General features: G+C 61.6%; 1 protein-coding gene across 1 annotated transcript in view; it reads left to right on the top strand.

Moving 5' to 3' along the window:
• Window positions 1-12,280, top strand: part of LOC119112275 (tyrosine-protein phosphatase Lar-like) — a 63,884-nt gene extending 51,604 nt beyond the window's left edge. Inside the window, 14 exon segments of the mRNA XM_037236390.1 lie at window positions 5,178-5,315; window positions 5,866-6,244; window positions 6,768-6,934; window positions 7,192-7,386; window positions 7,895-8,064; window positions 8,490-8,601; window positions 8,603-8,728; window positions 9,084-9,284; window positions 9,735-9,953; window positions 10,210-10,385; window positions 10,674-10,794; window positions 11,123-11,237; window positions 11,240-11,268; window positions 11,861-12,280. Of these exon segments, the coding sequence (XP_037092285.1) occupies window positions 5,178-5,315; window positions 5,866-6,244; window positions 6,768-6,934; window positions 7,192-7,386; window positions 7,895-8,064; window positions 8,490-8,601; window positions 8,603-8,728; window positions 9,084-9,284; window positions 9,735-9,953; window positions 10,210-10,385; window positions 10,674-10,794; window positions 11,123-11,237; window positions 11,240-11,268; window positions 11,861-12,205 (2,493 nt within the window). The 3' untranslated portion in view covers window positions 12,206-12,280.
• The last annotated feature ends 1,499 nt before the right edge of the window (window positions 12,281-13,779 follow it).

The raw sequence follows: 13,779 nt of genomic DNA, 5'->3' as shown, positions 1-13,779 counted from the left end.
CAGCACAAAACGTAATTCGTGAAGAATATCCGACCGACCCTCTTATCGTCTTATCGTATTTCTTACATCATCTTGCATGCTCGCAATGCCCCGCTTGTCCGGGGCAGGGTGCATACATCAGTCGCGTGTTGGCCGAGCGGCCCCTGCAGGGATCCTCGACCTGGCTCTCCCTTACACAACATTGAGTGAGAGCCAGTTGACGGCCGTTATATCTGGCAAGCGCACTCACGAGTGTTACATGTGAATGGCTCGACAATTATATTTGCTTGACCTTGAACGCCGCGTGGCCAGTTGAATGGCAGGATTTGAATGACACTGTGCCGTCAAGGATAGCTTGGCAATCTTGAAATAGTTGGCACGAAGTAGTATGTACATTAGGGTGTCATCAGTAACAAAACCAAGTGAGACAAAGAAGTTTTCGCGCAGGGGTCCAAAAGTACACGACGTAGCAAAAGTTATTATCAAAAACTTAATTTCGTGACGCGCGAGACGACCAAAATATCGCTGTAAACTGATGCCCGGCGTTGCAGTCACCCAGTCCTGGGCGGCGTCCGCCACCGCAGGTAACACCAGGCCGTGGGCGGCGAGTGTTACAAAATACCAGTGCGTATGGAAGCGATGCTACCGAGCGCTCCTTAGACTGTCGTACGAGATTGTCTCGGTCTAAGGTCTAATATGCGGATCCGACATTGGCCGATTGGTTCACGTATGGCGAAAACTCTACGTGCTGTTGAGAATGAGCTCGCACGGGTATCTTCGTTAGTGCTGCTTTAGATTTTCACTTCTCAAAGACAACTCCCGTGATGCAAACAATACCATGCACAGCATATGACTCAGAATATATTGTTTGTGTACAACTTAATGCATATAGCAGCTTGTACCAGGTGAGTACAGAGGGGAAGGGGTAGGGTGCCCCCATGCACAGCTTACTCCCGGCCGAGCCTGCGTATTCGATGCACCGGCCCAAACAGCAACTGCTCACAGACTGGAAACCCAAAACGCCTGTTGGCAGAGATCGCGCGGTAGCAGAAATACCTTCGCAACTGGGCTCCACATATTGCCGAAGCTCCAGCTCCAGTCGCAGACGTCCTCGGCAGTGCGGCGCTGCGTCGCACTCCTAGTGTGAACCAGATAGGGCAAGATGGCCAGCGGTGTCTGCACTTTGTACCGCAGCTCGTAGTCGCCGACGTCTCGCATTGGAGGCTGTGTGACTGGTCCGTGCCAGGGAATCAGTTCGGTGTACCTCACGTCCTCGAAGTTTACCGCTGAGATGGCGAAGACCCTGGGCTGAAGAAGACCCTCGGTTTGCTGCTCACGAGCGGCGCGACGATCGGAACCGCGTGTTCACGGACCATGCGGTTCTCATCCCACACAATGTCCAGCAGCAGCTGTTTCGGACGGACCCAGCACCCGCTACGCTGGATGACTATGTGTGCTGCGGCAAGTCGCGGAGCCCCGCGATGTTTCGGGACAAGTTGCGTAAGCCAAAGTCGCAGCCGCTGTTGTGCCGGATGGCGGACCATACCGGCACATAGTGGCCGACCACGCACTGGACGAGGTCCTGGAGAGCGTTGCTGGAGGTCTCGGTAGGGATGTAAGCTAGGAGCAGGCCAGCGGCCAGTGTCAACCATCTGAAGACAAAAGTGAATATATTAGAACATTTTGTTGCGAACTGAACATTAAATCGTACAAAAAGTGTTGCAGCTGTTTATTGAATGCAGTTATGCCGATATCTAGAGTCTTTAAATGTGACGGAACACGTATCAACAAATGTACTAGTAAGCATGAACCTACGAGCAAGTGATGCGACGTGCTACGGCCCAAGGTATGATAACAAGTAACTGCTCAAAAGTGAGCGCATGAAAGGTCAATCGGTGCGAGGTCAGTTTAAACACTCCTGTTGTTAATTCGGGGATAATGCGTTTTCATATTTACCTGACGTGGTTCCATGTTCCGATTTGTCGCTGGGCTGCCACGCTTCGGACAGAGCCGTTTTGAACGTCGGAGGCCAGAAGGTACAGCAGCTGCTAGCTGGTGCCGAGCTGCTGGATCAGGTCGACCGGCAGGTTTGGCACGTGCCCGGTATAGGCTTGAATGCCACAACGTCCCTCTCCCAGACCTCTCCGGCACAGGTCTTGCCGATGGGTTTAGAAAAGAATCGATCCCGCGGTCGTGCCGTCCAAGGTCAGCAGTAGGTGGAGGAGGTTCAGCTCGTTGCCGTATAGCTGGCAGATGAACCGGTTTACGGGTGACTCGGTGGTCAGCTCAAGCAACCGGAACACGTCGCCTATCGTCTCGGTGTTGACGACCGTGCCATCGCAGCCGAGCACATTGGTGTGACCGTCGCACTGCGGGCTCACGGAGCGTAGGTCGTTGAGCAAGTGCAGGGTGCGGCCGAACTCGGGCGTAAAATGAGTCAGGTAGTGGCTGCCGGGCTCAGCGATGGCAACCACGTGTTTTTCGACGGCATTCGTCAGGCTCCGTGTGGTTCATGTAGTTCCTGTCTTCACGGCCGTCGAAGTAGAGGATGACTCATGGATTGCTTCAGCATTTTAACGAGCCGTCTCCTATCTCGCCCTGCATCTTGCGCAGCAGATCTTACGATCTACGATATTATATTTCAAGTACCCAGTCCGTCTCTGCTGTCTTGTTGAAAGGCGATGATAGCAGCAGCGACCCGTTGCGAGCCACCATAGCTGTCAACCGCCAGAGCGGTGTTAGATCGTTAACGCCATAATCTACAGTGGCAGCGGTCTCAACAGGAACGAACAATCAGTCTCGTCGCCACCTCCTACCATGTACGGAACCGTGCAAGAATCCGTGCTCTCAGCTGACACGCCAGCGCTGAGACCACTTGGTCCCGGAGCAGGCTTGGGGTCAGCACTAGCAGCTAGCGCTAGGTCAGCGGCGGCACGGGCTCAGCAGTCGACGGGGAAGGCGACTCAGGTTCAGCAGCAGACACTGCCTCAATGGCGGCCGAGCCACGACGCCCCTGGAGTTGTCTGGCCATCCTCCGCGCCTCGCAAGCCTCCCTAGTCACAATCGTATCCCGGTCATATGACCCCAGGGTAAGCTTCCGGTACCTGCACTGGTCCTTCATGGCAACCTCCTCCTGGTACACTGTGCAGGCAACTGGGCATGGGAAGCTGCACTGAGGCTTGCACTTGTATTTTGCGACATCAAAAAGGTTGCTTCATTTCGCGGTGGCGGCGTTGCTGCGTCACTCTCTTTCTTTCGTTGATTTCTTGTTGATAGCTCTGTTGGGCTTATATGAATCCCTCTCGGTCAATTTTGTCAGGTATTTTGAATCATGGACAGGGATCGTTTCGTTGGTCCACAGCACCCTAATTTCTATCGTCGTGGTTTTGAAGATGGTATTAGTGAGATTCCTCTTCGATTCGCTCAGCCACCTGATGTAGCTCAAGGCTTTCCCGTAGTCGGCTGTTAGTGGTGGGACGGTAGGGGCCGAGTGGCTTATCACAAAATGTTTTTTTTTTTACGCGACCGTGGAGTCTTTGGCATGCTTATGCAAGTAATTGTTCGAAAGAAATATTTCTATACCGGAAAAACTAAACGAATAAACCCATATCGCACACACAACAAGCATAGAAATTGCAAACCAACATCACAATGATGCGTTAGCAACCGCAAACCTAAATCTACCTCGGTCTGCTCGCGATACATATTTGGTTGCACCGAAAATTAGTGTCCTTTAATGAAAAGTCGCCTAAGCTATTTGGCAATGTTTTGCTGGTGCTCTTCGTGATGTTCATTTCATGCTTAATTCAACAGGTGCCAGTCGTGTAGAAAGTGGCAAGTTTGAGGCTTGTTGGAATAAGATCCCAGTGCGTAAAGTTGGTGGCGCTACTATCGAATACGATTTTCTTGGCCTGTAAAAAGAAATTGCTCTCGCGTCACGAATATTAACATTGGTGCGGTGCGACAGAACTGAAAACGTATCATTAATCCGTGTGTCAAGGAAAAACTTTTGTCTCAGTTGATTCCAAGAGATTTGCCCCCACGATAACGCACCGTAATGTACATTCTCGCGGGCGGGCATGTAGATCAGAAACTGGCGGGGGTCTATGTCGTGAGAATAACAGGGCTGTGAACTAAACCGAATGCTCTCCAAGCATTTCCGTTCAAAACCCCAGACGAATGTGGAACAATCCCTTTAAGCATCTGCATCTGTATGTCGGTGAGGAGGCACGCCTGTCGTTACACTATCCGGCGCCTCAGAGTGCTGCCGTGCGGTCGGGTCTCGGGCGGGGGCGGTCGGGTCTCGGGCGGGGCGGTCGGGTCCTCGGGCGGGGGCGGTCGGGTCCTCGGGCGGGGGCGGTCGGGTCCTCGGGCGGGGGCGGTCGGGTCCTCGGGCGGGGGCGGGTCGGGTCCTCGGGCGGGGGCGGTCGGGTCCTCGGGCGGGGGCGGTCGGGTCCTCGGGCGGGGCGGTCGGGTCCTCGGGCGGGGCGGTCGGGTCCTCGGGCGGGGGGCGGTCGGGTCCTCGGGCGGGGGCGGTCGGGTCCTCGGGCGGGGGCGGTCGGGTCCCTCGGGCGGGGGCGGTCGGGTCCTCGGGCGGGGGCGGTCGGGTCCTCGGGCGGGGCGGTCGGGTCCTCGGGCGGGGGCGGTCGGGTCCTCGGGCGGGGGCGGTCGGGTCCTCGGGCGGGGGCGGTCGGGTCCTCGGGCGGGGGCGGTCGGGTCCTCGGGCGGGGGCGGTCGGGTCCTCGGGCGGGGGCGGTCGGGTCCTCGGCGGGGGCGGTCGGGTCCTCGGGCGGGGGCGGTCGGGTCCTCGGGCGGGGGCGGTCGGGTCCTCGGGCGGGGGCGGTCGGGTCCTCGGGCGGGGGCGGTCGGGTCCTCGGGCGGGGGCGGTCGGGTCCTCGGGCGGGGGCGGTCGGGTCCTCGGGCGGGGGCGGTCGGGTCCTCGGGCGGGGGCGGTCGGGTCCTCGGGCGGGGGCGGTCGGGTCCTCGGGCGGGGGCGGCGGTCCTCGGGCGAGGGCGGTCGGGTCCTCGGGCGGGGGCGGTCGGGTCCTCGGACGGGGGCGGTCGGGTCCTCGGGCGGGGGCGGTCGGGTCCTCGGACGGGGGCGTCGGGTCCTCGGGCGGGGGCGGTCGGGTCCTCGCTCGGCGGCGGTCGGCCGCCGTGGTCGCCCTGTGGACCGTGACAAGCCGGACGGCCGCCAGGTGTTCTACGCCATGGCGCCCGGGACGGACCTAGACGCCTGGTCGTTCAAGAAGGTGCCGATCACCACGTCTGCTGAGCTGAAGAACCTGGACAAGCACGCCCAGTACGCCATCGCGGTGGCCGCGCGCAGCAAGTCGGTAAGCGACGGGTCGGGCGCGACTTAGAGGCGTCCGGGGCTGCTGGCCAGGTAGCTCTGGCCGGCCACCGGCTCCGAGTCCGGTCAGGGATGTGCTGGTGGTCTATGTGGTGCCACTTCATTTTGTTTCGGTGTTAAGCACAGAACCCATAGTGTGTGGGGCGTGTTTTGCCAGGAAGGCATGCTGTCTTCGTCCCGTTGTACGAGACCGAGTATTGCATGCGCGTCAGAATGTCCGTGAGCAGCAGTCTCACAAATGTCTGATGTGGCCGTGTCGACACGATTGCTGTTGGACTGTATTGAAAATCACACCACTTTTGAAATAAAACGCCTGGGCTGGTCCTCGAACCTGACCCTCTCCCTGGACATGACCCGCTCCCTAGACCTGACTAGCGACTCAGACCTGACCCGGTCCTTGGACCTCACTCGTCTTGGACCTGGCCCGCGGCGTCTGCCCCCAGGGTCTGGGCCGTCTCTCGGACCTGACCCACGGTGTCTGCCCCCAGGGTCTGGGCCGTCTCTCGGACCTGATCCGCGGTGTCTGCCCCCAGGGTCTGGGCCGTCTCTCGGACCTGATCCGCGTGCGCGTGAATCCAATCGACGTGCCGCTGAACCTGCACGCGCTCAACGTGCGCGCGCACGGCATGTCGCTGACGTGGCGCCGGCCGGCGCACCTTGACCCGCGCAACTACCGCATCCGCTACGACGCTGTCAAGGAGTTCCTCGATGCCGAGGGCGTAACACAGTCGCGTCGCATCGAGCCGCGCTCGCTGATCCTGGACGCCAAGCGGTGCGAAAAGAGGAGCGTCTGCCGCAAGCAGATCGAGGACCTGGAGCCGTTCACCACGTACACGGTGAACGTGACGGCCGTGCCCGACGACAACGGCTACCGCGCGCCGGCCAAGATCCGCGTCACAACTCAGATGGCCGGTAGGTCAGGCGCCAGCAGCGGCGGCGGCGGCGACGCTGCGCGTCCGACTGAGTGGGAGGAGTGAGGGGGCTCTGCGCGGCAGACGGACGACGGGAGGTGTTCTAGAGCGCGAGAATCGGCCCCAGGTGACAGATCGTCCGGGGCGGAGGCGCTTGTACGTTATGGCCCTCATTGTGAGATGGGAAGCCTAGTCAGCTGCTTTCACGAGCCTTTTCTGACTGTGTTGTGGCGCTGGCGTGATCGGGAGGCTTGTTCATGTCACTGTCGTTGGCGATAGACGACCAACAACCGCTCAATCGTGCTCGTTTGTCACGTGGAGCCGGTACGTCGCTAGGTCAGCCCGATGGTCAGAGGGACGTGACCTGCACATGTGACCGCCGTTCGGTGACCGGCCTCCCTGCACAGCCAGACGACTGTATCACTGTCAGCGTGGACTGTGTCTGACGCGCACGCCTTCCGCTGTCCTTGCCGTGATTGGTCTGTTGTGCGGCCGGCCTGAGTGCCGTCTGCGCGTCTCTGCAGCGCCGCAGCCGATGGCGAAGCCCGACCCGCTGGGCGTGCGCAACCAGAATGTGATGGTGATCCTGCCGCGTGCCTCGGAAGAGTACGGCCCCATCTCGCACTACCTTGTCGTGGTGGTGCCTGAACACGACGTCAGGGACCATCCGGATTCGCACAGCACAAAGAAGGTGAGCGGCGGCGGCGCGGCGGGCGCTGCCTCGCTGCAGCGCCCGCCGCGCAGAGCTCACAGCCGGCAGCGCGGCTCGAGCAGGCCCAGCTCGCGGCTGAAGGGTCGAGCCGGGCCGACGTCCGCCCTCGCGCTGCTCTCGCCAGCAGCCGCAGGCCGAGCGCAGGCGGCCGACCGGAAGCGCGCATGTGGCAGGCGCCGCGCGGTCGGCACCCTGCCGTCGACGCCGGTCGGTCACTCGGCCTCTCCCGCCGCCAGATGGTGGAGGCGAAGCGCTCCGAGCTGATGCCCAACTACCGGCCGTACATCACCGCCATGTTCCACCAGCGCAGCATCCCGTACACCTTCGCGCTCGGGGACGGTCGCAAGTACGACGGCTTCGTCAACAAGCCGCTGGAGAAGGGCAAGAAGTACCGCATCTTCGTGCGTGCGGTCGTGGACATGCCGGCGGAGGTCAGTGGGGGGGGGGGGGGGGGGGGGAGGTGCGGCTCGTGTGGCTGAGGCAGCTGAAGCAGGCGGCGGCGGGTGCCACTCCTCATTGGCGACTACGGCGCCGTGACCAAGACACTGTCCGGCTCGGATACGTCTCTTGGCTTTGGCCGGAAGAGGTAACCGACGGTTTGTTGCGTGGTCTTGAGCGCCGGTTTTACACGGCTGTTGAGCCGCCATATGCAGTGGTGCCGTCTGTGTCAGGTCTGTGGGGGACTGTGCGGCTGAGTTCCGTCTGTCGGCCTCTGTAGCGGCCGGGCACCTCATCCTGCCCACTGTGCTGCTGTCAATCTGACGTGACTTCCTCCGGCTTTCGGTAGCCGTCCGCGTCCAGTCCGTACTCAGAACTGCCCTGTCCACACTCCACGTGACCTGACCGGAGCCGTCACCTCGTGCAGGACCTGTTCACATCCAGTCCGTACTGCCCTGTCCACACTCCATGTGACCTGACCGGAGCCGTCACCTCGTGCAGGACCTGTTCACGTCCAGTCCGTACTCAGAATTGCTCAGTCTGGACATGAAGCGGCCGCGGGCGGGCGCGTCGTACTCCTCGTCCAGCCTGGTCTGGGTGGTGGGTCCGACGGCCGTCGGTCTGTTGCTGCTCATCATCCTGGTGCCGTACATCGTCATCGCCGCCAGGAGGTGAGTGGGCCGAGTGTCGCCGCTCCGCTGCCGCGCGTGATTCGGTGGGACGGGAAGCCGGACGCCCCGGAGCCCAAGGGGGCGCGGCGTGGCGACTGCAGGCTGGGGCGCAGGCGGGGTCGTGATGAGCGGCTTGAGTTGGTGGCACGGCCTGCTGCCAGCGGTACTGGCGATCTGCGACTAGATATATATCACACCAACCTGAAGCAGGGGCAACGGAAGTAGCCTTGACCATTCAATGACCTACGTTTTGTATTGGTCTCTGGTCGTGCTTCCCGGTATGACCAGAGCACAGCAGTTGTGCTCAGCCTTGGCTTAGGTCTGCCCTGGTTGTCTGGTTAACATGATCGTGACCTGTCCATTGGTGAGCTCTCTGGCGTTCTCTTCACCGGACCAGATCTGTCTGACGTCCCCTTCCGCGCCAGGTGTGGCAGGCGGCGCCAGTTGCAGAGGTCGCCAGAGCCAGCCACCGTGATGAAGCCGCCGATGTGCGACATGGCGGCGCCGGCCAGACACTCGCAGACCGACCCGGCCGAGGGTCCGGCGCCAGAACCTCCAGACGCCCGGCATGATACCGCACCCACCCGTACACGTTAGCCAGCTGGCCGACCACGTGGAAGCGCTCAAGGCCAACGACAACAGCAAGTTCTCGCAGGAGTACGAGGTGCACCCCCGGGGGACTCGGGGTTGCACGGCTTGCACGGCTCGTACGGCGAGGGAGTTGGGGCGGGTGGACGCGTTGGGGTGAGATGAGCGGCTCATGTCGGTATGGGGGTCATGCCGTGGCGAACGTGACCGATCTGTGACACGCCGCCTCCCGCCGCGTGGGCGAACGTCACCGACCTGTGACACGCCGCCTCCCTCCGCGTGGGCGAACTTCACTGATTTGTGACACGCCGCCTCCCTCCGCGTGGCCAAACGTCACCGACCTGTGACACGCCGCCTCCCGCCGCGTGGGCGAACGTCGCATTCTGTCCGGAGTCCCACTGACCGCGCCGCTCCCATCGCTCTGTCGGCAGTCGATCGAGCCGGGTCAGCAGTTCACCTGGTTCAACTCCAACCTGGACAAGAATCAGCCCAAGAACCGATATGCTAACATATTAGCGTACGACCACTCGCGCGTGGTGCTGCAGTCGGAGGAGGGGCTGGCGGGCAGCGACTACATCAACGCCAACTTCTGCGACGGCTACCTCAAGCACAATGCCTACATCGCCACCCAGGTGCGTCTCGGCCGCCGGAGGGGAGGGGACATCGGCTTCAGCGAGGTCGTATGGCATCATTTCACTGCTCTGGGCGTTCTGTTCATGATGGGAACTGTACATGTGCTGTATGGAACTGTAGGGAACATGATGGGACCCATGATGGGAACTGTAGTGAGCGTTGAGTCATTCAAACGCATTTGTGTCGTCCCTTGTGAGGCTTGTATGTACTGTCGCCGTCAGCCGCTGCTGGGCTGGGGTCTGGGTGCTTTCGAGACCACCGGTGGCTGAGGGGTGCTTTGTCTGAACCCGCCGTACCTGAACCCGGTCGTGTCGACACCCCACCGTGTCTGACCCCTCTGTGTTTGAACCCCGCCGTGTTTGACCCCCACCGTATCTGAATACCGCCGTGTTTGACCTGGTTGTGTATGAACCCCGCGGTGTTTGACCGCACCACGGCCGGTGCCGCAGGGCCCGCTGCCCGAAACGTTCTCCGACTTCTGGCGCATGGTGTGGGAGCAGCGCAGCTTCACTATCGTCATGATGACGCGCCTGGAGGAGCAGGCGCGCATCGAGTGCGATCAGTACTGGCCCACCAAGGGCACGAAGTCGTACTGGCCCATCCACGTGACGCTCACAGACAGTCAGGAGCTGGCCAGCTACGTGGTCCGCACCTTTCAGCTGCAACGGGTACGTGCCGTCCCGCGTGAGCCCGCGTGTGACTGGCGCCGCGTGAGCCCGCGTATGACTGGCGCCGCATGAGCCCGCGTGTAACTGGCGCCGCGTGAGCCCGCGTGTGACTGACGCCGCGTGAGCCCGCGTGTGACTGACGCCGCGTGAGCCCGCGTGTGACTGACGCCGCGTGAGCCCGTGCATGACTGGCGCCGCGTGAGCCCGCGTATAAATGGCTCCGTGTGAGCCCGCGTGTAACTGGCGTGATCGGCAGGCCGATTCGCTGGAGCGGCGCGAGGTGCGCCAGTTCCAGTTCACGGCATGGCCTGACCACGGCGTGCCCGACCACCCGACGCCGTTCCTGCTGTTCCTGCACCACGTCAAGGCGCTGAACCCGGCCGACGCCGGGCCGATGGTGACGCACTGCTCGGCTGGTGTGGGCCGCACCGGGTCAGTGGGCGACCCGCTGAGCCGCCGGCAGCCCCGCGACAGCACCGAGCCGGCCACGGTGGGCCTCATCGCTCCGGCAGAGGCTCGGGTCGCGTTGCGGGCCGTGTTGCTTGTAGGGCTGCCCTTGTTAGCCGTGACATCTTATTCACAAGTCGTTGGCGGGGATTGGCGGCGCTCGCAAGTCTGGGGTTCAGCGACGCGCCGCCGCCGCTTGTCGGGCGACAGATGTGCGGCGACGCGCGCGTCCACGCAGGAGTCACGGCGCTGACGGCCGCCTCCGGACGGCAGGTGCTTCATCGCCATCGACAGCATGCTGGAGCGCATCCGCTCCGAGGCCACGGTTGACGTCTACGGTCACGTGACTTGCCTGCGAGCCCAGCGCAACTACATGGTGCAGACCGAGGACCAGGTGCGCGCCGGCTGAAGACACGGCCGCGCTCCGTCTCAGAGCGCGGCGCTCTGAGACGGACACTGCGGGTGTGGCAGAACTCCTGGGTTAACGCGGAACTCTTCCTCTGGAATGTGTTGGCCGTGTTCCGATGTAGTGGTGGGTCATGCCAGCGGTTGGCTGCCCAGTGAAAGTTCCGTTCGAACTGCGTCACCAGCATCTTCCCCGGCTGGTCTGCTCGCCAACCCAGGTCTGTCCTGATGCTGATGCTGGTGCAGGCTGTCACGTGCTGTGCTGGGCGCCGGCTCGGCCGGCCCCCCGCTGACGTCAGCCACGGCCCTGCCGCCAGTACATTTTCATCCACGACGCGCTGCTGGAGTCGCTGGTGGCCGGCAACACGGAGGTACCGGCACGCAACCTGCAGGCCTTCACATCGCAGCTGCTTCCGCCGACCGGACCCGGCGACACATCACCGGCATGGAGCTCGAGTTCCAGGTGCGTGCGGCGCGCGCCGAGCGGCGGCGGCTCCGTCTCCGGCCGGCCGGGCCGTCCTGGTTCCGGTCAGGCATGGTACCGGCTCCAAACTTGCTTTCATACGTCACGCGCAGTGAGCGCCCCGTGCCTTGCGTCCGTATATTTCTGAGCGTATCTTTGACACTGGTTCCGGTGCTGATCACACCTGGTTCCCTAAAGCCGTGTTTATCACGTCATCGCGATAGCGCGAGTATAATTATATATGGATGCACCAATGGGTCCATAGCAGAATGACCCGATACACCTGAGCGGGGCAAAACAGTGAACATAAAACGCACTGACTGCGGCGGTAGAACAGAGAGGCAACAGACGTATGCTCTGACTTGCACCTGAAGCTAAACCGTAATCAGCACGCTGGAGCCGTGGATACCGGTCCCTCGGTGCGTCCGCAGAACGGACCGGGCCTCGGCGGCTGAGAGGAGTTCTGACTATCCGTCGGTGAGTCGCATGCGTGGACTTCATTGTCACTTGTTGCCCGTCGTGTGGTTCCGTAACGGGTGCAACGGCGCGCCCCGCCCCGCAGGATCAACACTGGACTGGTCCCGCCCCGCAGGATCAGCACTGGACTAGTCCCGCTCCGCAGGATCAGCACTGGACTGGTCCCGCTTCGCAGGATCAGCACTGGACTGGTCCCGCCCTGCAGGATCAGCACTGGACTGGTCCCGCCCTGCAGGATCAGCATGTACCGACGGCGTTCGCGTACCGAGCGGCGCTCGAGTGCCTCAACACGCTCGACCACGTAGTGCCCGAGCGTGAGCCGCAGCGGCGATTGAGCGAGCGAGCCTGCCGGCCGGACGCCTGCGACGGTGCCGACATATCAGGGCGGCGCGGCCGACTGCAGCAGCACCGCCGCCAAGGCCCACATTTCCCCTGCCCGCGACCGCCATACGTGACGTGATACGGCGGGCGGCCGGGCTCAGCCATGCGCACAAGGTGCTGTACACAAGGCCGCTGTACATACGCCCGTTGGCATAACGAGAAGGTAACGTGCCGCGCCGCGGTGCGGTGCGCAAACATGTGTAGGATGTTGTGGCGGCGTGCCCATCGCACATATCAGTGACGCCCGCCTGATGCATGTTCGCTAGCCGCGTCCCGGGTTCCGCTTGCCGAGGTCGACAGGCCGGAGCACGATCCTGATCTTTCTTCTGCGTTTAGATTATCTGTACGCTGCATTTTGTCGGCGAGACGGTTCGAAGGGGATTTTATTTGCACATGGTGTTCGTCTCCTCGTGACGTGTCGGCGGCTGGCGTCACGGCGACGGTGGCGGCGCCGCCAGGGCCCTGCGTGCCGGGGGCCGCTCGTGCGGCCCGTGTGGTCGGGCGCCGCGCGTCCGGCTGCGAGCGGACGCCGCGCCAGCGCCGGCGCCGGCCGCCTGCCCCCGCTCCCCGGCCCGTCGGCCGCCCCAACCCGATCAGTTTGTAATAGCATTTCTACACAGACATACATTGTATTTTTGAAGAAGGCGTCGTCTTCTGAGAACGCGTTGCTTGGAATTCAGGAATGTATTTCTGACTGATTGGCGTGATCCAGCGGGCAGTGCAAGACACACTGCAACAACTCGAACGGAGCGGCACGAGTTTGCTGGCGGTGCTTCTCTCACTTGATTTATTTGAACGTCATCACTTAGCGACATCGCTCAACGGACACGGTCTTAAGCGGCGACGCCACACACCGAGTGTCGATCTAAAAACCGAATAGTGCCGAAAACAACGCGAGCACATGTCTGCACACAAGCCATGCCACCGGTCGCTCCAGCATTGTGTTGTGTCGGTGACACGTGCCGAGGCCTGCGCCTTGTCGGTGACACATGCCGAGGCCTGCGCCTTGTCGGGACAGGGAGGGATCACGTCGGAACGAGCGCGATCTAGCGCGACCGGCCTGCCATGAACGGCACGGGCAGCGCTTGGTGCCGTCATCTGGCGATGTGTTCGGACGGTACCTGACCGTGGTCGGACTTCGCGGCTCACGAACACATCACGACCGGGCCGGCCGCACCCAGCCCTCCGTCCATCCGTCCGCTGGCGGGGGCTCGGACGGAGCCAGTAGGCAACCAACAGGGCCGAAGTCTGACGCCGGCGAGCCGGCCTGCTTCGCTGGCGTGCGCACCGGGCATCCGGGCATATTACTCGCTGTTGAGCATGCTACGTTCTATGTTTGCCAGCAACCACCCCTTTCCTGGCAATTTGCAAGTTTTCCTGAAATAACTGAATGAATTAAATAGACAACGCAGTTGTTCCATCGTACATACGTAAGCGTACATTCACGACGGACAACAGCTCATAGCAACGTAAAAACTATCACATCCTTAACAGCAGGTGATGAACTCTACTTGGGCAGTGAGCGACTGAAGAAGACTGTATGCGACCTCGACAGTGTGTGACTGAAGAAAGCTATATGCGACCTATTGCCAAACAATGCGTTAACAATATGTTACCTGGCAGACAGACACCAACGTGGTTGGACAGCGCACT

The sequence above is a fragment of the Pollicipes pollicipes genome, unplaced genomic scaffold (assembly GCF_011947565.3).
Source record: "Pollicipes pollicipes isolate AB1234 unplaced genomic scaffold, Ppol_2.1 Scaffold_7261;HRSCAF=8764_pilon_pilon_pilon, whole genome shotgun sequence".
NCBI lineage: Eukaryota > Metazoa > Arthropoda > Thecostraca > Pollicipedomorpha > Pollicipedidae > Pollicipes > Pollicipes pollicipes.
This window is presented reverse-complemented; position numbering and strand designations above follow the sequence as displayed.